The sequence below is a fragment of the Clarias gariepinus genome, chromosome 13 (genome assembly GCF_024256425.1).
Source record: "Clarias gariepinus isolate MV-2021 ecotype Netherlands chromosome 13, CGAR_prim_01v2, whole genome shotgun sequence".
Lineage (NCBI taxonomy): Eukaryota > Metazoa > Chordata > Actinopteri > Siluriformes > Clariidae > Clarias > Clarias gariepinus.
This window is the reverse complement of record NC_071112.1, coordinates 31,366,836-31,390,777: the sequence shown is the minus strand read 5'-3', so window position 1 is coordinate 31,390,777 and position 23,942 is coordinate 31,366,836. Positions and strand designations below refer to the sequence as shown.

General features: G+C 42.8%; 1 protein-coding gene across 4 annotated transcripts in view; it reads left to right on the top strand.

Annotated features, from left to right (window-relative positions):
* Positions 1-23,942, top strand: part of qkia (QKI, KH domain containing, RNA binding a) — a 65,918-nt gene that overhangs the window by 22,514 nt on the left and 19,462 nt on the right. For all 4 annotated transcript variants that reach the window (XM_053509363.1, XM_053509361.1, XM_053509362.1 and 1 more), the window contains exons 3-4: positions 8,031-8,147; positions 11,351-11,494. In XM_053509363.1, coding sequence (XP_053365338.1) covers positions 8,031-8,147; positions 11,351-11,494 — 261 coding nt within the window. The remainder of the gene's footprint in view (positions 1-8,030; positions 8,148-11,350; positions 11,495-23,942) is intronic.

Here is a 23,942-nt window from a genome sequence, read left to right as displayed (position 1 = left end):
TACGTCATGTTAAGCAGAAAATCCCACTTTATTTAAACACGCTCGGTTTATGCAGCCCTCGATTCTGATTGGTTCGGCTCACACGTAAAAATACAGTTTTTAACTAAGTTGTTGTTTCCATAGTAACAACGAATGCTCTGTGATTCGAGTTTCTCTTATCATCCTTAGATGTTTGTGTTGTATCTTGCTCGGCCCTGCCTCGAACACAAGCGAGTGGAATTCCGCACACGTCCGATGTTCTTCACACGTCTCCGATACTGACGTACGCCTCGAACCAGAAATGTGTTTTTTTTTTCTTTTTTTCTTTTATCCCCCAAAATAGATGAGAAAAGCAAAAGAGTGTTAAATTTCTACAGGACGTGTTCGGGTCAGCGGCGTGGTGTTTTTAATGGCGCTCTGGGAATACAGATACTGCGGGAGAACCCTTGTATATCCTGAATCTCTGTGTGTGCGTGTGTGTGTGTGTGTGTGTGTGTGTGTGTGTGTGTGTGTGTCTTCACACAGACACACGCTGTAATTTGCAGGTTATTACTGGGGCTTTTGAAGCGAAATGACTCCAATTGAGCATCTCAAATGAGTTCTTGCTTCTTCTGAATGCCCACTGATTCATCAAATCCAGCTAAAGACACACACACACACACACACACACACACACACACACACACAGACCCTAGCGTTTCCTGCGTCCGTTCCTTTTGAATGGCCGGATTGTTTGTGCAGATGTTCCACATTTCCGTCTCTCCGGTGCTCTCAGAAGTGTCATTAGGAGACGTGTGTGTGTGTTACTCGCGGTTCTCCATCAGGGCGTTTTTCTTCTTTCCTGCAAAACTTCTCCACTTTTTTTTTTTTTTTATTATTATTTTGTTCTAATTATCATAATTCTGATTAGATGTAGTTTAGGGCTGATGGATAACTGAAGACATGGCAACTTTTTAAACGCATTTGAACAGCGGCTGTGCGCTGGTGTGACGAGTCACCTGAAACCAGGACTTGTGATTCGAACGCGGCGCTGTGATTAGCAGCTATGTTTAGCGACTCGATCCAGACAACTGAAACCACACTACTGGGTGTCCTACGAAGGTGTGGACTAGTTTTGAATCTGTCCTCGTGCGATCACATGTTCACAGAGGACGCAGGTCGTCCCTGAGCCCGAACACCTGAGCGTGTGAATACGCGGCACAAATGGCGTCAGACATCCCTCGTATGGGGGACGAGTGTGGGACAAAAGGGGGACAGATTGTCCTGAAAAGAGATTAGACAGAGCTGTGGACGTGGAGAGGGATGAGTAGATGTGTCGAGTTGAGGAAAGAGAGCGCAAAATCATTTTCCTTGCCTCTCTCACACACACACACACACACACACACACACACACACACACACACACACACCTTACCTACCTGACTGTCCCCATTCAGACAATGTAATTATTTTGTCTCCCACAGGATGCGTGTCATAATCCATCAGGTTGGACACACGCACACATACACACAATACTGAGCTTTTTGCATATGGATTCTTTTCCTCTATACTCCAAGGTAATCTTACACACACACACACACACACACACACACACACACACACACACACACACACACACACACACACAGTATAAAATAGAACAGCAGGCTTAAACCTTGAGAGAGTTTAATAAAAAAAATATATATATTATGAGCTTTCCAGAAGTGACGGAAAACCAGACGCCGGTACGGATAGTTCTGGATCTGGATAACGTGTACCAGGCTGCCCTGTAAACCTTGTCATTCTCTCTTTTTCTCTTTCTCTCTCTTTCCTTGATTAGGTTTTATCTTTCCCCGTGTATTTGGTCTTCTGTGCTGTTCGTCACTTTACAGCTAATGATTTATGCTAATTAACTTTCCATCCGTCTGATGCGCGCAGGAAATCCTTGGCCTGGCATACGTAATGCGACGCGTGACCCATCACCCTGCTGCATTCGCACTATTTAATTCCGATAGCGATGCGATTTGACGCCTGGCTTCATCCTGATACCTGCAAGAAAAGAAAAAAAAAAAAAGAAAAGAACCGTCTTAGGCTGTGTGACTTAAAAATAAACAAATAAATAAATTATTCAGAGATCAAATGATCTTTAGATTTTTAGAAATGATCTTCCATGCAGACGCTCGGCTCGTAAAAGATGCGGCTAATGCGATTTTTTTATTTTATTTTTTTATTACTATTCCTGGAAGACGTAGAGCCTTTGTTTTTTCAGACGTCTATCTCCTCCTCTGGAGGAGGAGTAAAAGTAAAACTTTTAATATATGTAAAGAATCTCTTTCCATTCCATTCCAGGTTTCCATTTTTTTTTCTTCCAGGAATCATTTTGTCCTTTCTGGAATTATGAAGGAATTCACTTTGGAATCTGGAGCAGTTTTTGCAGAATTAAAAGTATGAAATGATTATTGGACAACCCTCGTGTCAGGAGGCGTAACTTAAAACCTGGAACTCATCTTAATTTCTGTTTTTAGCTGCGTGTAATGTTCTGTCAGACGAGTCAGAGCTAACATTTGGTCTTAACGAAGCTATAAAGACGAGCGTAGTTCTATTTGTTAAAAAAAAAGAAGAAGAATAAGATATTGAGAAACGTGTAAACTACACATCCTGAGGACTTTTGTGTTTTGACTGTTTTAAAGTGCTGACACGGGGAAAAGTTATGAATGAACAAGTCATTAGCTGTTACACACTTTTACCTAAAATCTCTGTATAAAATGCTCTGGTAAATAAAAAAATAAAAGTCTAAATCTTGCCAACTGTAAAACAGCTCTAGTGTAGTGTAGGATTCAAAAGACAGGACTATTGTTCGTCCTGACAATCAGCCAATGACGGCTGCTTTTCTGTCAAACTTTTGGAGGAAAGAAAAATAAAAGAAGAACCGATGATTCATTTACCCAAAAATAATCCATGAGTTTCCTCGTCATGGTTCTGGCGTTTCCCCCAGTCTTAAAGTCTCCATCTCTCCGAGTCAGGCCACTCTATTACTCACTTAGCTTGGGTTAATTACTAATTAGCTTCATCACTCAATAGTGTCACCTCTTCACCCTGTTCCTTACTTCTTTTGTGCAATTTTTGTCGCATGTCGTCCTAGCAAGCGAGAGGGTTTTTTTTTATGTTAGCGCTTGCCGTGTTGGCGTGAAACCTCTGGCATGCAGCAGGTCAGAAAGATCTCGCAAGAAACGCAGTACCGGCAGGAAAGAGAGAGAGGGTGGGGGTGCGTGATGGAGTGAGCAGGGACGCTGATTTGAAAGCTTCATGATGGAGAGGAGCGATCCGACCGGAGAGGGAATTTTTTTTAAAAGGGAGAAAAATTGACTACCATATTTTTTGGACAAGTGAAAAAGTCCTCTCAGTTTTAGATAAAAACTGCTTAAAATATGATTTTCCTACTTATGTGTTCTTCTGCATCAGCATGGCGCGCGCACACTCGTACCTCCTGGCTACTCTAAGCTGATAATAAACAAAAACCCATTTAGTTGTGACTTTAAGCCTGTCCCTGTCTCAAGTGTTTGTGTGTCCACTTTATCTTTATTTTTAGGAGCGCAGCAAGTCACTCCCGACTCTCGAGTCGATCTAATGATCTGTCTTGGTATGATCTGTCATCGTTTAGTGAAAACAGTGGAGAGTGGATCGAGAGGACGGATGCTGGAGCTTGGAAAAACAGACTGCTATGGGTTTCCTTTTAACGCACAGAATAGAATTCCTAGACTAGAAACTATATATGAGCTGCAGACTGACTGACCCCACTTTTCAGTTTCTAAGTATAGAGGGATTGTTTTTTTTTTTTTAATCAAGCTCGACAGTTAAATAGATATTGGTAAGCATAATAAATCTCACTAGCCCACTGGTCAACGTGTTTGCTCATTCTCAGATTTTGATTGCCTTGGATTATAAAGCTTTACCTAATGTTGAAGTAATGAATTATGTCGAGGTTGTTGAAAAAGTTACCACGTTCTTGCCCAGCATTTCCAAGTTCCTCTCACTGCAGAATCAAACTTCAATTGAACAGGGACGGATTCGGACCCTTCTGTGCTTAGAGTCAAATCCCAAATATTATCTAACCTGAGTGGAGTAGAATCAAAAGTCCATAGAATGTACTCTGGCTTGATCTGCATCTTCATACCAAAAGTCCAGGGGGTATAGTCGGACTTGATCCAGAGGCACTTAGTCGGGTGAATTCTGAACTGATCCAGATGTTCCTTCTTGGGCAGAATCGAACCAGATTTCTAGGGGAAAGAATTAAACTTAATAGAGAGCCCCTGATGTGTTTTCATGTCGGGGGGTACGGAATTTTTTTCCGGATAGATTTGGATCAGTGTAAACACAATCGCCTGAGTCTACTTGAAGAGGTGGATTTCGAGAAAGATACCGCACACTCGGGTACAGATCAAATCAGATAAGTAAGCAGTCGTACCTGAGAACGGAAATGGATCTCTGTTTAGACGCGACGTCATCAGTAGGTGCATACTGCCACCAGCTGTATCGGAGGGCATAAATATACATGTACAAAAATAATGCGAGCGGTGGAGGACAAAGCAATCGTTCCTGGTTAGGGTACAAATCAACTGTACCTAGTGTGAAAGTGCTCTTACTTATTCAGATCAAAAACAGGGTGTGAAGTCTGAGCCAATTCACGTACCTCTCCTTAGTTCCCCTCCTCAAATCAGAAATCTAGGGGGTAGAGTCGGATTTAATGCAGATCTTTATACCTGGTAAGAATCAAACAAGCATCCTGATGGTTCGGCCAGTCCTTATCTGAATTCTTTTACCTGGATTGACTTGAGCAATGACTTTAAACTAGCCTGCGCTGTTTGAGGAGACGATCCTGGACGCTCCGAGCACTGCAGGGTGTCTCGAGTTAAGCAGGACGCGGGCATTTGTCCATGCTGTTCAGGGAACGACGCTGGGACGCAGTGACTGCAGGTATTTGAGAACATGGACTGAGAGGAGACGTATTAAAGAGCGTCATCGATCTCTGTCCTATGTTTAGCCATGAGCTCTGAGCGCGCTGCTCTCTCTGCCCTGCTCTTTAGCCTCGTGCTGTTGTGCTTCCCCGTGGCCTCGCTCAGAGGCTGCCCTTCCTCACAGTGGGGGAGCACACACATACACTCGAACACAGACATGCGCACACACACACACGCGCACACACTGCTGCTTTCGAAATCAGTCTTGTGTACTCAGGCGTGCTGCTTTGGGTTAAACGGACATATTGACTCGCGCTTTAAGAGAAATAAACAAGTGAACGTCGTGTCCACACACACCGCACCAGGTCTGGAGTCGGTCTCCTGGAATTGGGGAAACCAGCCTGACTTTCAGAGGTCGGAAATGCCAAGTCCTAGTCCTTTACCCAAATACTCTATTGTCTCTCTGGACCACACGTTCTAAGCCCCGCCCCTCATAGTCATGGCTGCCTGTTCGCACGCTTGGACTTTAAACCTTTACTTAACTTTGCTCCCATGTTTGCGGTGACTGCTGTAACCTTTATGCAACGTTAGCTTCTGTTAGCACGAAGTTGCGTTCCTAAACAATAAGTGTCATGATCTAGCTCTTTTTCTGATAAATTTTTGTGCAAAAGTGTTGGCGTCCCCTTCTGGCTGTAATTACTGCCTGCTTTCAGGGTTCGAAGTGAGCAGTTTCTCCCAGTGCATTAGAGCCCTGCTTTGTCATGTCCAATCAACATCTCTCACACACACACACACACGGGCACGCACAGTTCATTAGCATTGAGGATGATATGGAGTCTAGCGGCGCGGGGAGGGGTGGTGGTGGGCAGTCTAGGATAAAATGTAAAAAAAAAACAAAAAAAACACAGAAAACCCTGGAAATATATAAACCGTAATTTCCATTTTGATGAGTGTGTGTGTGTGTGTGTGTGTATGTGCGTGTGTGGTTAAATAAACAGCAAATGAGTGAGAGTGCGCTGCTCCCTTCTTCTCTCAAAGTCGCTACACCTGCTCCGGCGACGCCGTCGGCTCCTCGTTCCTCGCGTGCGCCTCACGCTGCTGATGTCATCATCCCCTTCGGCAGGTGGCTCTGCGCGCGTGTGTTTCAGACTTTGTAAATGTGATCTGAACAGACAGCTCCTCTGGGCTCGGGACACACAGTGCATTACGCGACTCTGACCCCTCTCTCACACACACACACACACACACACACACACACACTTGAGCTGCTTCTGCACCCATCCCATATCTGAGCAGTTAAAGCAGAAAACCGGTGCTTACCGTATCTTTTAATTCCACTGACGGTAGCAGTTGTCATACTGAGAGCTGCAGAGAAAAAGAGCGGCTCGACAGTGAGGTGCGACTGTCCACCTGGTGCACATGGATTTTCAAAAAACAAACAAACCAAAAATGTGTGTATTGTTCATCTGACTGCCATCTTTAGGACTAGTGCGCCATCTCTCCATCTTGCCCGATAGTCGGTTCCTTCACCTGACCTTTCGGTTCTTTTGCTCGTTCAGACTGTGTAACCGCACACACACACACACTCACACTCACACTCACACACACTCACACACACACACACTCGTCTTGCCCGAGCCTGTGCGTTCAGGGGAACGTTAGCGTGAGCTGTTAAATCATAATGAGCTGACACTCACTTGCTCACAGGAATAAAAACAAAGCTTCAGACAGATGCGTTGTTTGATGACGGTGGTGATTTCTCCGTAGGCGTGCATCGCTCCAGGGTTAGATTTTAATCTCGGGGGATTAGTGTAATATTAACGCCGTGTCACTCATCAGGGAAATCTCGTGTACAGCCTTTGATGTGTTTCGTGTATATTGATATGATGTGGAATAACGTTCGATAATAATTCGTGCAGTACGTGGTGTTTGTTGTACCTCATCTCCTGAGTCTAGGGTCGTTTGCTGTGCAGGTTTCGATGATGTCGTGCGACAGGGAACATGGGCTCGGAGGGGTCGGGGTAAATTACTCTTTAGGGACTTGCTGGATGTCGGTTGTTGATGGTGCTAAGTAGAACAATCTGAGAATGTAAACCACCCAACTCGTGTCTGTCAAAACAATAGTTGGTATTTGGTGCTAGTTTGGTTCCAGTGGGTCACGTGCCAGATTGTTTCAAACTGCGCAAAAGAAAAGTTTGTCCCTGGGTTTTGGTGCCATTTGTTCAGGTGCCACTTTGGTGCTAGTTGTTCAGTTGGTATTCGTTCAGGTTACCTTTAGGTGTTGGTGTATCTAGGTGCTAGTGTGGTGTTGCTAGGGTTAGGTGCTGGTTTCATTTAGGTACAGTCAGGTGCTAGGTTGTGGTTCCAGATGTTCGGGTTCCAGAACATGCATCATGTGTGTGGTTCCTCAGCGTGAAGCGTCTTGGTGATTTGAGAAATATTTTCCCAGACTGGTTCTCCCTGACAGGACGGCAAATCATAACTCTCATAATTACTCTCTGAAAACAGGCTGAGCAGAAAAGTATCTCAGAACGTGTGATATTTAGCACTTTGAGGCATCCGGGTCACATTCGGGTCAACCAGGAATCTGTGGATGCAGTCGGCACACACTCACGAAAACGTACCAGATGAATCTTGTTTTTTATTTCCATCTCTCCTCTTAAACCGGATTTAATATAGATTTTTTTTCTCTGTTATGTTTTCTTAACATTAAACTGACTGTCATCCCTGATGTACATCACCGCTACAGGTACAGGCAGTTTAAAAAAAAAATTTTTTTTGGCATTACATTTACCTTTTCACTGAGACAGAGTAAAATGACTGACCGCGTCCTCGCCATGTCGAGCCGTCTCGCCGAGCGCTGGAATCACCTGTCGTGTTGTTTTTTTGCGCCGTGTTTTGCTCTGTAGTCAGCAGAAGTGCGGCGCAGGAACGCTGCGCTTGCTGGCTTTAACGGATTTGATATGAAAGCAAAGAGATTGCATTTCCTCCAATATTTAGAGTGCAGCCTTGTGCGCAATGCAATATCCTGTTTTCTAAGAATATCAACCCCCCCTCCCCCCAAACCTTCCCTATTCAATACTCACTCTCTCTTTCTCTCTCTCTCTTTTTTTGCAGTATAATTTCGTAGGCCGGATTCTGGGGCCACGAGGTCTCACGGCGAAGCAGCTGGAGGCGGAAACGGGCTGCAAGATCATGGTCCGAGGAAAGAGCTCCATGAGGGACAAAAAGAAGGTGAGACGCTCATCATCATCGCTACTGAAAATAAACAAGCTGTGTGTGTCTGTGTGTGTCTGTGTGTGTCTGTGTGTGTCTGTGTGTGTCTGTGTGTGTCTGTGTGTGTCTGTGTGTGTCTGTGTGTGTCTGTGTGTGTCTGTGTGTGTCTGTGTGTGTGCTGGTGATCCACACATGAGCAGATGTAATAGAATGGGGCAGGACAGACCCGCTCAGGATAATAACCGGTCATTGTGCGTCGCTCCTCTGTCTGATCAACTGCAGCTCCGATCTGAGGAAACACAGCAGAGATCAACTTAAACACACACACACACACACAGTCTCGCTTTACTGTCTGTCTCATTTTGCTCCATCTTTTTCTCATCTGTCGTGTCTCTCTCTTTCTCTCCTCTTTATTTGGCTCTTTCTCTCTGACTTTCAATCAGTCTGTCTTTTCCTTTTTCTGTCACTCTGTCTTGTCTCCTCTCTGACTTTCCTTATGCCTCTAATGCTCTTTCTCTCTTCTTCTCTCTCTCTCTCTGTAGCTCTCCAAGTCTCTCTGTCCCTCTCTGTTGCTCTGTCTGGCTCTCTGTCTTTGCGTCTCTCATTTTCTCGCTCTTTTTGATATTCTGTCTCTCGCGTGTTTCTTCTTTGTTCTGTCCACATTTACATACTTCTCTTTTTCTCCTTCTGCCTCTTTTCTCTTACTATGACTCTCTTCCTGACTCTCAGCCTCTGAGTCACTGTCTCTTTTTGCCTCTCGTAGTCTGTCTGTTTTCTCTGACTCTGCCAGTCTCTGTATCTTTCTGCTTTTTCTGTCCCTTTTCCTATCTCTCTCTCTCTCTCTCTCTCTCTCTCATCCCCATCGTGTGATGTGACGTCTCCTCAGATATGCGGAGCTCCCAGCTTTAATTCGGTGCAGAAATAGACCAGTGGAATGATAATGATTTGTGTGTGGGCTTCGCCGCTTCTCCGTGTTCAGGATAGACTGCTGGTGACGACAGTTTGGACAGAAATAGGATGTTTAGTGTGGGAGTGTTTAATGAGTGTCTGCTCTCTGTGTGTGTGTGTGTGTGTGTGTGTGTGTGTTTTGCCTACTTACTCATCAACCACATCCTCTCACTTCTCCTCACATGTGGAGTGCCCCCCTCCCCCCCCACACGCCCTTCCAGCGCAGGTGAGGCGTGTACTTCGTCGAGCTACACCACCGTCCCCAGGACGGAGCAGCGCAGGGGAGGGATGTTTAGAGAGCGTCGCCATGGTAACAGTGTCTGTGTCAATGAGGGATGGAGGGAGGGCTGACTCTGTTGTTCGGCGCTCGCGCCGTGAATCGGGAAGCGTGTCAGGTGCAACTCCCCTGCCGAGTCCCACAATGCGCTCTCTACAATCAGACGCCTTGTTTACAGAGACAGGGAGAGACAGAGACTGGTGGGGAAGGGGGGGCATTAATTTAAACAGTAATGGAATTAATCGGCACTGACCATCTGAAGGACTGCTGGTGATAAGGAGTGATGTTGTTATTTACTCGTTAAGATTTGACACGGTGACATTATCAAGCGGATCACACGTGCATGAGTCACGTGAACACATTACAGACGTTGATTTGCATCTTTCTCCATCTATTAATTATTTCTGTCTTTTTGTCCGTCCCTGATGTGCTATGTCTCCGTCTTTGACCTGCGCCTGTGTCTCGCCGTCTAGCTTTGACTCCCGCCCGTCTGTGTTTTTGACTCGTCTGTGTGTCATCCGGTCTGTCTGAGTCTTATCTGTCTGTAACTGTCTCCATGTCTGTGACTTGTCTCTGTCTGTATCCCAGGCAGTGTCGGTCTGTGACTTTTCTGCCTATGAACAATGTGGTCTATCAGCAGTGAGACTGTGGTGTGTGTGTGTGTGTGTGTGAGCATCGCTCTCTCTCTTTCTCTCTCTCTCTCTCTCTCTCTTTCTCTCTCTCTCTTTCTCTCGCTCTTGTTGCTGGAGATATTGATACCTCCTCCTGGTCCGAGTAAATGGCTTTGTTGTGTGTGTGTGTAAGAGAGAGCGTGAGCGGAGTGTGTACGATTACAGACATTTGTCAAACCCTATGAGACAGAAGGTTTTCACGAGTACAATCGTGTGTTTTGTGGTTAAACACATTTCAAAGGTAAAGTGACCTTTAGGAGTTCTATAGGAGATTAAATGACAAAGATTTGACGCCTCCAATCTGATTACCTCCAGAATTCAATTTATTAATTTTTTTATTTAAATACGTTTGTATTTAAGTAAGTAAAACGTTGCAGGTCCTCTATAATCCGACACACACCAGCAGGCAGCACAGCATCCTGTGTAGCAGCGAATTATTTCCTTAGTTTGTTTAGAATTCCAAATATCGGCTAAAAATCATAATACTTCATAACATGGATCGAACTGGCACCGAGGTATCGAGTCGCCCTTGGTGATTCCGATCCCTTATGTTTATTAACTAATAATTATACCCATAAATATAGTTGCAAGCAAGGATAAGCGGGCCCAAGCGCCCTGCACCATGCAACCCGGGAGCACCAGAAAGACAGCGGGCACATGCAGTTAATGGGAACATACCAATGTTATTATGATACTGGACAATTTGGCCTGCATGTCTTTGGGCTGTGGGAGGAAACCGGGGTACCCAGACCTATCACAGAGAGACTGGAATCGAGCCTGGCCAGGAATCGAACCCAGACCCTGGAGGTGCAAGGCACCTTAACTCGTTTTGCTAAAAATAAATCTGGGTGTTTTGACCTTAAATATTAGCATGCAACTTCTAAAAGCCCCGCCCACTTGCCCCCTCCCTTAATTAAAATGACTACTACTAAAGCTCTCGGCTACTTCTGACTATCTTGTTCAACAGATGCAAGATGATTTTTTTTTCACTTCCTGTTTAGGCAAATGGAGAATATTTTATATTTTTTTGAAGGAGTTTGACCTCGCTAATGTCTCAAATAATACACAATATGCAATTTGAACGAAAGTTTCAGCACGGAGAGGATGAGCATAAAAACAGAATTCTGACCAGAAAAGCACGAGTTCCATCAGACCTAAAAAGCGAATACCATCCAGTCTGTCGCTCTCGTCGTCCCCTCCCTGCCATACGGCTCTGGCTTATTCTCATCTGACTCATGCGTGCGCTGATTCACGCGCAGCGTGGGTTTGAGTTCTCCCATGCCACTTTTCCGCAGTCTCACAACGTTTTCTTCTATGCGTTTCAGGAGGAGCAGAACCGAGGCAAGCCGAACTGGGAGCACCTGAACGAGGACCTGCACGTTCTCATTACGGTGGAGGACACGCAGGCGCGAGCCGAGATCAAGATGAGGAGAGCCGTGGAGGAGGTGAAGAAGCTCCTAGTGCCGGCGGTCAGTACCATTCTGTTTGTTTGTATTTATTTATTTATTTTTATTGCGTTAATCTGTAAGAATCACATGGGGGAAACAATCTAATTACTTGTTACTCTACAGTAGTAGACATTAGCCTACCTTTTAGATAAAGCACATATACCTTATCGCTCATACTGTGTACACCATAAAATATTATTTAATAATTATTACAAAAAGTTACAGCATGCTAGACCTGTATATGTTTAACATTAGTTTAACTTTTTTTTTTTTTTTTTTTACAGTTAAACTATGTTTCCATCATATTACTTTACAATAAAAAAAAAAACTTTTTCATCTCACTTCTCCATCCTTACATGATCTCTATTTTCTGTTAGTAGACACTAAATTTTATATTCAGGGGCGACACTGGGGGCAGATTTGCCCTTAACGTCTTACGGCTCAAAGATCCACCAAGAACCCCAACAGCTGACGAATTCCTGATTCAAATCATTCTAAGATTAAAGACTCCGGAAGCTGATCTGATAAGATGTGCGTTTACACACACGGATCATTTAATCAAAGTGTTTTTTTTTTTTTTTTTTCTTCTGAAAGAAATGTAGCAGTAAGAGGAAATTGAGAAGTTTGTTTCTGACTTTGAGGTTCAGTCACGCCTCCTACCTTTTCTGATCTCTGAATCCCGCCTCCTGCGTTACGATTGGCTTCAAGAATTCAGTCCTGTCTGTGATTGGTTAAATGCTTTACTGCGTATGAAACAAAAAACTGCAGATGGAATGAAAGCTGAAAGAAAAGATTTTTGCTTGTTTTCAGAGAGTTTACTGCTCAGGAATTAAAGTGGAAATTCCTTCATGGAAACTTAAGGCACCTTAAATTACCCCAACGTGGGGCAGAAATGCTCAGAAAGAGTATGTTTGTTCCAGCAGGGGAGAAACAATCAGATCGAGTGTTTACATGGATAATAGTCACCTTTAATTCTGATCGGGCCGCGGTCGGGTCAGAACGTTTCAACCGAGGTGTCGACACGAAGCGCTTTTTAATTTTTTTTTTTTTTTAACTTTTACTCCACTCGGGTACAAGCCGGGGACAGACCATCCTCAGGGTCACCCGCTTGAGTGTGTGTAATGATTTTAGGACCTGGACCACATTATGACTTGTGACACTTGTTCATCGCTGTGACCACTGTGCCCGAGTCGCATCATCTGGTTTAAAAAAAAATAATAAAAAGTTTGATTATGCATGCAGGTCAGATTTTAATCCAGAGTTCTCCTAAAGGACAAATGGCAGACATATGGCATAAAAATAAAGTTAAATGTTTTTTTTTTTATTTAATTTATTTATTTTTTTAAAGCAGCTAAAAGAAACTTAAAGTAAATTTGGCTAAAAGAAATTGAATTGAATAAAAGAAAACTTGAAAACAAATATGATTTAAAAAAAAGCTAAATAAAACAAATGAAGGCAAGTATCAATAAAAAAACTTTTAAATTAATAAAGAAAAGCTAAGGTAAAAAACTTAAATAAAATAAAAATATAAAATCACAACCTATAGTTAAAATTAAATAAAAGAAAAAAAATAAAGCAAGGAACATAAGACAAAAATAAAACAAATGAAGGCAAGAATTAATAAAGAAAACTAACGTGTGAAAAAATAAGAACGAGAGAGACTAAATAAAAATATAAAAACAACCTTAAGTTAAAATAAGAACAAATGATAAAAAGTATTAATAAAGATTAGCTATTGTGTATTGTGTAAGTGTAAATTACACAAGAATAAAATAAACTTGATTTAAAAATTGAGTTAAAAGGACAAACCACAACAATCTAAAATGAATGAACCTAAATTATTAATTACCTTAAACATAAATAAAAGACGGCAAAAAAATTTTTTACGTTCTCCTGCCGAGTTTTTCAGCCGTGGCGCCCATTGACCTGCCGCGAACAGAAGGCCGCAGCGTGTACCGAGGTGGCACCTGACCTCATGAAATATAGCCGTGGGCCGTCCTTATTTCAGCTCTCTGCTCTTCCCTTCTCCAACTCAGTTTTTTTGTGTGTGTGCTAGAATAGCAAAACATTTTACTGCATTTTGTTTGATGTTCATGCAGAAATGCTTTTATAGAAACTTGGTCCAAGTGTAGTGTTGAAAAATGACTCCAGTTTTACTTTATTAAAATATTTAAAACTTTCTTTAATTGCGTAGTAATTTAAATCACACATCTGTTTTATTGCAAACACTCCTGTAGTGTGAATTATACATATTAATTAGCTTAGAAAAACGTTTTTTTTTTTTTTTTTTAAACACCAAGAGGGGTTGATAAAGGGCGTTATCATGGCAGGGGCAAATGTGATTAAGACCCAGCAGGACAATCTTTCTGTCTCTGCTCACGTAATGAACGCCGTCTTCTCCTCATTCAAAGGCGTGAAATCGCCTTTATTAAATATTCCTTCCAAACGAAGAGGTCACGGCGCTCGGGCTTGTTCTCGGACCTAATAACAGAGTTAAAGCAGAGGATGTTTGTGTATGTTTGTTTTTTTGTGAGCTCATAAAGCACCTTTGTTCTGTGGCTTTCGGTTTGCTTTCTGGTGATTGATTTTTCTTTTTTTTCCCCTTTCCTTCGTCCCAGCCTGCAGCGTGTTCAAATTTGTAATCTCTGTTTCACTTCTCCGGAAACAACACAGTCGTCACCGGAGCTTGCGTGCCCCCAAAAAATTTTTATTCGACTTAATTCGCCCAATTTATTCTTCGATGCACACACACACGCGCACACAAATGCACAAAGACAGCTGCATAAGCAGGCATTTCAAAGGGATGAAGTAAAATGTTGTAAGGATTGAGAGAGAATAAGCCCATAGACCCTGTGAACTTTTCAACTCCGAGAGCAGCAGAGGCCACAGAGGAGAGGGGGGATGAGATACGCTTTTATGTGTGGGTTGTGGTTTTATCCTACTGAATCTTGCTTCCCTTTTATGCACAAACACAACCTTCTTTCCTCTCACTGCTAACCTTCATATCCCACAACAGCACATCTCCGTCACCCTGCAGCACCTCTCGCACACGCGGCGTCACCTCCAGGTCTCTCTGTCCATCTCGTACCGCTCCAGTGCCACCGTTTGTCCCTGTGCGAGTGTATACAGAGATGATGAAGCCAGGCAGCTGTGCATGAATGATGGCTCATCACAACACTGGAGACAGAATTTAAAAGGAACACAGAAAGACGGACATTTGTGTAAAATGAGGAAAGAAGCAGATCGAGCTCGGAGGTTTCAGACCCACAAACTGTACAAGCAAAAGGTTATTAGAGCATGTCGTCCCCCTCTCCTTCTCTTCCTCCTCTCCTTACTGTCGTATTTCATCAAGTCGCCTGGTACAGTCAGGGCAATTGATCCTCCCAGTCTACGAACATAACACAAACCCAAACATGCTATATTTACTCTGTGTGATTCAAATCCCAGCTCGTTTTTAAAAACGGATTCAGTGCTATATAGGAGTCCTTTCCACATGACAAGGGCATTTTCACATCAGGGCACTTTAGGCTCGGGATACGTATTGAATCAGAAATGGAAGCCAATTGTACCGGAATACAGAAGTGGATGCGATGTCATCAGTGCAGTCTCTGTTCCAAAATTCTCTGACCTACACAGCCAATGCTAATGCAGCAGAAAGGTGTGCGAGAGAGTCACGTTTGATTTTTTTCTCACGAAATATGGATATCAGTTATAGCTCTGAGATAGACTTCCTTATTCTTTTCTTAACTTTGTTTTATGGCCGCTTGCAAACCAACTAGGTGCATACATTCCCGTTCTGTATCAGAGAAAATACGCAAGTGTACCCGAGTGTACCCAAGAAAATACACAAGTGTACCCTGGTACGGATAATGAAAAATAAGATAAACGCTGGCCAGTGGGGGAGTGGGTTGCAAAGGGTCCTGAACACAGTTAAAAATAATAAATCACTCGTGGTTGGAGTAAAGTACCCTAACTTCCTTGATTGTGAAAACCTCATGTTTGAATTTGAGATTCTAAAATGTTGCAGTTCCCCTATAATCCTACAGGGTCTAAGGTTATATCTCTGAAAAGAAGCAGGGTATTAAAAAAAAAACATGATGCTAATGGAATCCCAATACAAATCGAATATGCATCTGGGTATCATGACATCGTATTGTCCGGTCCGTGGTGATTCCTGTCCCGAGTACTAGCATGTTCTGAAAGAAGGTATTTTTGGTGAAGCAGAAGCAGTCTTAAACTCTTGAAACGATTATGCTCTTTAGATTAGATTTTTTCCTTAGAGCGCTCTTCTTTCTTCTCTGCACGTCATCAAGGTCCTGAGGAGTGGCTGAAGTAGGAGCCTTCACCTTCACCGGCTCATTAACGAATCTAGGCCACTACGAGTGCTTTCTGTTCAGCTCTGCTAATTAAAACCGCCGTGTCACGGGAGGTTTCTGGACTAGCGCGGTGTCACATTGCACAGGACACGAGCGGTCCGACAGAACATTTTGACCATTTCAAATCGGACTTGTAATCAAGCTGAATTTACTTTTTCTTCCATACTTGTTGCTGTCAGTCGCTGTTTTTGTGTGAAGGAATGTGAAGCGCCCATGGCTCTTGAAGGCTTCACAGAGCTCATTGCAGGCGAGTTTGTATAGTAGCTGTGACCGAGTGCTTGAAGGGGTTTGCTATTTTTTCCCCCCCTTGCCTTCTCCTTCTCTTGCCTTCTGTTTCATCTTGTTTTGACTGTTTGCTACTGAAAGGCAGGACCAGTGAGTCAGCCAAATTCTCCCTGCTTTCTTGAAAGGCCACAAACCGCTTCGGGGAGAGGATGGAGAAAGAAATAAAGAGAAGAACTGCAGCTTCACAACCCACGGCAGCTCTTCGTGAGCTCGGGCTCTCAACAGCAGACTGGATGAGAGGCTTGCGCACTTGCCCTGAGCTTGTGTTTCTCTTACCCCTGTCCTCTTTTCCTCTCTTGCTTTTCTTACTAGTAGTATATTTTTTTGCTGGTGGCACTTCACGTTTGGATTACTGTTGGGGAGGGTTTATAAACCGTGCACAGGGTTCGTCCTCATATCTGTCTGTTAGGAAAAAGGCTCCTCACTAGGGGAGAGAGGGGTTTATGGAGACAGACAGATGGTATGTAATGTATGACAGGCGTTGTGGTTCTGTGGGCGTCATGTCCCCGACAGCCAAATTTTCGCTGTCAGCTCTCTGCCTGAAGGCTGGCTCCGAGGCCTGTTGTGACCAGCCGGCTCATCGTAACCAATAAACACCTTTTTCCTTGTACACGCATAATCACATTCGCCTCCTATCAGGCCGGTATGACAAACGAGAACAAAATGCCATCTGGCCACTTGCTGTGTGTGCTTGCGAGCATGCCTTCCTAACTAATTGTCCCATTTCTTTGGAGTCCCTGGTTTCTCTTGTAACCATGGAGCTTCACAATAAAGGTCTAACGCCTAGTTCATCAGTTACCCCATCTGGGTTGTCACTACTGTATTGTTTGATATAATTTTATTCGTTGCCTCGCTCAACTAACTGTATGAAGCCAAATGGTTTTTAATGTTCGAGTCTCTGTAGTGCGACGTCAGTGTTTCCCACAGGTCTGAAACATACCTGCGGTGGTAGCCAGCGGAATAAACTAGCATTACCGGTCAGCAAAAACGTTGTCTACTACATACAATAAACAATAAATGTATATGATCTAGCACAATATATAATTTTTTTAAATTAAATTTTTCTATAAACTTTACAGTTTAGATATACGATCTACAAACCTTCCTCTCCATCTACACATATATTTATTTATTTTAGCACAACCCAGGTATAAATTTCATTTTAAACAACTATTTTTTACTATTTTCTGACATCATAATAATACTTGCATTTTGTGAGTTGTACATTTTAGAGACGACGTTTCTGTATTCCGGTAGCAGTAAAATGTTATTTTTGGTTCTACATGATATCAGACAACCCAAATGCTCAGATGTCTCCATCTATACACGCCAACAGAACGTATAAGCATCTTTATTTATTTTTGTTTAACCGGTCATTGACCAGTGCTGTGTTGACGGTACCCATGGCTACCTGGGGTTTTTTGAGAAGAGTGCGAAAATAAATATTCAACCACCAGTACTGCCATTAGGACGCCTAAGTGGCTGGTTCCTGGGCCTTCAAACAAGGTTTTGCGGTAGTAGGTTTCTTGCCTACCATGTGGAAGGCCTGGATTCGATTCCCAGCCAAACCCCAGCCTCTGGATGCCTTGCTGGTCCCAAGCCCAGATAAAAATAGGAGGATTGCGTCAGGAAGGGCATCCGGCATAAAACCTGTGCCAAATAGTTGAGCGGGGATCAGATGGTCCCCTGTGCGACCCTGCAATGTACTACCAACAGTACCCCTTTCTTATTCTTTTTTACGGCAGCTGGCATCCGCTGCATTTCCTGCCTCTTAGTACACATCTCTTGTGGTAGCGGAATATACAGGTACTGGAGCGGTAGCGCAATTAGGGAATGACTGTCCTCTACTAGTTAATCGATCACAGGCGGCATCATTCCTATTGTCGGAGTGAAAAATACTTTGGTTGCCGAGTGATTTGAGATCTAACACTAAATACACTGAACTGAACAAAAATTAAGTTGATTTCAGCGCAGATGTTTGATTAGCTTTGGTGAGCACTGGGAGTCGGTAAGGTTTAGGGCTAGGATGAAAGCATTGACTCCTTTCCCTCATCCTCAGCTTCACATTATTAAACAGTTTGACAGCAGACTCGCTATGCTATATCAGTGTGTATTCCTTCCCTTTTTCACCCCCATTCCCCACCATTTTTCCCCTCTTAAAGCAAGCAGTGCAGAGTAGCATGCATTCAACCTTCCGCTTTGATCAGGCCAACCAGTCTGGATCCAACACCAGGGAGGTTTCTATTAACCTTTTGACGTTTGCTTCTCGTAACACGAGAGCCAGATTTCAGGCAGCCGAACTCACTTTATCGGTGCAACCCAGGCGTCCGTCGGCTTCCTCACCGCTGGTCAAGATTCGAGCTCTCCTCGTATGCGTGTGTGTGTGTGGTAATTCAGCTCGACCTCTCCATTATCCCGTAGGCTGTGCTCGTTTTTTCTGGTTTACATGGAGGTAAATTACACCCAGCCAGTGACTGACTGACTGAAAATTCACCGTCATGTCTTTGAACTGTTTCTCAGACACATTGTTCCAAAAACTTGAGTTTCCTTCCAGGAAACTCTTCCTGTTATAGAACTTCTACGTAATTCTGCTGATCCTTAAGCTAGTAACAGCCTGTATCGTAACACTACTCGTTCCATCTCAGTTGTTTCTCGCCATTTAGCCCTGCCCTTGGTATTTAAAGTTTGTGGAAAGGTGAAGGACAGAAGTATAACATGATTTCGAGCACATCCTGTCAGCTTCTATATCTGTTCTGACTCCTTGGACATGCCGCCTACCAGAAATAACCACAAGACAGCACTTGGCAGCTGACAGTGGGTTACAACCATTGATCATCTACATCTGTGTTAACGTTGCCGTTAACATAGCTTTCCACCCCCCACCACCCCCAGAGTGTAATTTTTTTTAAACACTTGTTAATCTGATCGAGCCATTCTGATAGTCTGCTCACAGTCGAACAGCAGAGAGCTCTATTTTAGTGAGTCCCATGAGGTGGTCTGTTGCCCCTCTTCTGTCCTCGCAGGCTCTGTACAGCCCGCGCTTCTTTTCATTTAGCTTCCTTTATATTCCTCGCTTCGTGTCTCTTGATACAAGCTTGGGAAATAGTTTCAAGAAATGTTGGTAGGTTGTGCCTAGTTTCTCTTGAAATTACTTCCTAAACATCAAGTAAATCATTTTTCCAATATACATTAAATTGATATTTTATTACTATACAACCTACATTGTACAAGACTGTCTGTGACCTAAAATGGAAAGATGGAACAGAATAGAAAGATTTCACTACAATAAAAGGAAAATTGCACTAGACGAATTCAATTAAACTAAAGATAAAATTTTTAATGAAAATTTAGTGTAAAATTTTTGAGATGGAATGTACAAAAGTTGCAATAAAATAGGTAGGGGTAGCTCAGTGGATAGGGTGTTGGACTATGGTCTGGAAAGTACCAAGTTGAAACTCCACCCCTACCACCGAATTGCCCCTGGTGGGCCCTTAAACATTGCCCTTAGGCCTCAACTACATGGAGGTTATAATGAGAGAAAATTGTAAGTCGCTCTGGATAACGACATTTGCCAAATGCTGAAATGTAAGTGTAAAATATAATTTAAAAAGAAATATCGACCTGAAAAAGATTACGGTTTCCAGTAGAGATGAAATAAAAATCGATTCAGTTACATACTGTAATTGTTTTGCACAGCGTTTCATGTATCGACTTCAAAATCGTTTGTATCATTGCAGTTTCTCTGTAGTCCTACAGGTGACGCACTCTAAATTGTTTACACATTGGCCCAGACAGCACAGCATCCCAGGTGGCAAGAGTGAATCATGTGCCAAGTTTTTTTAGAATTGTAATAAATTCTGAAATAAAAAAAAAAAAAATTGTGATACTTAGAAAATTGCTATACAAATTGAATTGGCACAGTATTGCAGTAATATTGTATTGCGTGGTCCATTGTGGTTTCCATCCTGTTTGTAACAATGTAGGAGGCGTGGCCAGATGTGTGGCAGCATCTGTCCTTGTTTTGAACTGGAACCAGCCAATCCACTGGCCTGCCTCAATCCCTCAACCCCCCCACCCCCCAGAATTTTGTCGAATTCTGATTCTAACATATATCCAGTCTCCATCGTGTAAAGGCTGCACATTAGTTTTGTGTCGCATCTACAAATTTATGTGAACATTTTATTTAGACATTTAGTCCTCCTCTTCCTCTCCTTACTATCCATTTTATTCCTTCTCGTGGAATTTTACGCTCTTGTCTTTGCCGCTCTTTCGCGTTCCCTTCTTTCGCGTCTCCTCATCCAGAGCACTCCTCACATCGAGCAGTTGTCGTGCTGGCGGTACAGTCCTGCTGACCAGGGGTGATTTCTTCTCACATGCCTTTGCTAATCCTTCCATCTGGCATGCACTTCAAAAACACCGAGCACGACCGCTGCTCTGATCTCTACATCCCACCAGCACGCAGAATGCATTTCCAAAAGACAACCTGCAATTTCACCGGACAGGAATGAAGATGCCGTTGATTTTATGTGTTTAAAAAAAGACTTTATAAAAGACTCCCTTAAATCAATTTATAATAACCCATCAATCATAGTTTTTATTTTATTTTTAATTTTTTTATACATGTTTTCATGTTCACAAACCTCCCGGTTTTATGTAGCAAGCTCTCCCGTCTTTTACACACACCACCCACGGCGTGTTTACAGCTGCACACATCAGAGGCTGCCTGCCTCATTGACATGCTGCATTCAGACTAAATAATCAACTGTAATAAGCGTTGCTTATAAATGTCATGGAAAATTGCGTTTTTATGCGTTTTTGAGAACGATGCTGCGCATTTGTGTCTTCCAAACTGGGTTATTCACTAATAATTTGTCACACGACGACAGCGTGAGCTCTGAAAAGCATCAGCACTGATGATGCCTAAATGGCGAGAATAGTTCCAGAGCGATGTTTTGTTCCTGAAAAAATGTGATGCCGCATTAAAAACTGAATAAATAAATAAAAATGCATACGCCTAGTTTATCATAAACACAGGAACGTTTTTTAATAATTATGACATTTCGAATACTATAGTTTTTCCCCCCTTGGTTGCTGCTCAGTCGGACACGCTCCCTAACCACTTGTTGGTTCATTTTATTATTATTTTTTTTTTATGAATTTATAAATGCACTTAACTAAACTAGTTATCTTGAGAATAATATTTATATAATTACATTAGGTGCTTTTAAGAAATTATTTTAATTGTTTAATTGTCAGTTTTAAGGTAGTGGTTTCAGCTGGGCCTCTAAATACCTGTTAACATATCATAATAATTGTAAAGTATCTATCTTGTATTCCATATTGTATTTATTCCATTTTCTTCTCAGAAATTTTCTTCTCTTTAAAGTTAATTGCTTTTTCTGAGGTGATGAACAATGAGTGTGGTTTTTTGTTTGTTTTTTTGTTTCTTTTGCATTTGCTACAGCGCCTTGAATGTTTAAAAAGAAACAAAAATATTATCCAGTTTACGGGGTCGAACATCTTGTTACATTTGATTTACTTTAGTGGGGTTTTTTTGTGTAATGGTGCTCACCTTGGCTGGCGAAGGTGAATCATCACTTATCACCCGACGCTTGCTCATACTTATGTTTCTGGATGGTCTGTTGTCTCTCACTTAAATGTACACCTCGCTCGCAGGGCGTACCTTTACCATAAGCGTGTACCAGTGGATGCATCTCTCTCCTCTGAGCTGTTTGGCTTGACCATGCCACCATATTTCTTTTCAGATTTATTCCACAGTTCACAAATCCAATTTTAGATCCATTTCACAACATGATTAAAGCAGGTGACGATGACGATGCGAAGCTCTTTAAAGGCCTGTGTTTGGCCAGACTATGTTTTTTTTGTTTTGTTTTTTTGCACCCCACAAAGTGCTTGACAATCCCTAAGAAGAGAACAAAAAATAATAATAAAAGCAAAATGTGCAGAAGGCTCTAGCCTTTGAGCAATATTTGTGTTTTTTATTCTCATTTGTCATGCTCAAGGGACATGGTTTACAAATCGAGGGAAAAAGGTCTAATACTGTTTTACCAGAATTTGTGTATCCCATGGGCACTTGCAATGCAGAAACATGCGCTCATGTGCACACACGCTGAAGCGTAACTTCTCTTAACTGCCACCAAAAGGCATTTGGAGGAATGGTGTTTACCGAAATGTGTACAAAGTCAGGACCTTTTCCACATGAAGAGATTCGACGCAGCTGCGGTTTTCTTAGGAGTCAGCTTGCGCGCACACACACACCCTCATGAGGAATGGAGGGTAGAAAAAAGTGCAGCGTGAAGAAAATATTCAGAGATTCAGATCACAATAAGAGCAACGCACGTTGGAAAAGCGTGTTTGGTGGTGTGGAGGGGAGTCGACTAAAGTTGAATAACACTTCAAAGCAGTTATTTAAAAATTCGTAAAAAAAGAAACAATGGAAATCAATCTTCCATCACCTTGGAAGATGACTAAAACATGTCTTGTTCCTCTTAAAAAGCTAGTCGGATAAATAAAATAAACCTATTAAGTTATGCCCTTCCTCTAGAGGTTAGTCCTGCCTGTAATCTGTCCTGACTTACTCCAAACAGCCGGACCCCTGCGGACGTTAGTCCGTGTGCTTCCCTTTGAACATCCAAGCTAATCCTTTTAGTTGGAAGAGAGCAATTGCACAGTGAGCACTTGGTGTTTGTGTAGTTGTCTAGTTCTGCCAAGTCGCTCTATCCCCACAGGTGTTCTTGCACCGCACTGCCCCATTGTCGAGGTTAAGGGGTAATTATCCACAGTTCCACGTTGCAGTCTGCCAGAATTCTGCTCGTGTTTTGCAAAGTGCCAATAAAACCTGTCGATAGAGGTTTCTCGAAGTGGGATCGTGTAGCATTTGGCGCTAGAAGGCCCCTGGGCTTTCAGTTTAAATGTGAGCTGGCAGCAGCTTGAACTGCGGTTCTTTTAGCTCAAATACCTCGCCTTGATTCCAACATGCTCCCATTGCAACACAAGAAAGTGAAGGGCAATTTGAGGGTTTGAGGTTCTGGTAGTGTTTGGGAAGTAATTCTTACTTTCCACTTGTTGCTTGCTCTATTGTTCTCAGGAACTTCATGTTCTGCCAGTCTTTTTCAAATGCACCTGAGAGTGCATCTGATGACCACCTGATAGCTTTTGAACACTGGAATCCCGGCACTAAAAACAAGATCACATGCTCAGTGAGTTGCAGCTTGCCACCATGCTTCATCTTGTCAGGGTGTTGCCACAGCAGACCATCAAAGACCATCTGACACCATCCCAGCTGCAAACATTTTTTTTCTGCACTCTGGGATTAAGGATGCCTTCGATTCCAGTTTTTATGATTTGGCTAGGAATTGAACCACTGCATCGGTAAGACTCTTCATCCCAATTATTATGCGCATGTTGGGTGACACTTATTCACCAATATGAACCTGTTTAGGGCGAGACACTTATCGTGTTCTTTTTAAACTGTCTCCAGATGTTCCTTGTTTCTCGTTTGGTGGGAAATGTCAGTGATCAAGCTTTAAAATATCCAAGTGTGTTGCAATTGGATTTCCCCATGATTGCTGATTCATCAGTTCAGATTTCTCCACAGCTTCCCTTTTGCCTGTAAAACCTCAAACCCAACCAGGAGGAGTAGAACACTGTGTTCTAGAGGCTTTTAGTATGGCTGAGGTCATGGCATATGGTGGCACGGATCAGCTTTAAACATTCAAATCTCTGAATCTGATGCAAATCCGGCAGTGTTTAAAGCCACAAATCATCCTCGCCAAATCCCCCTTCAA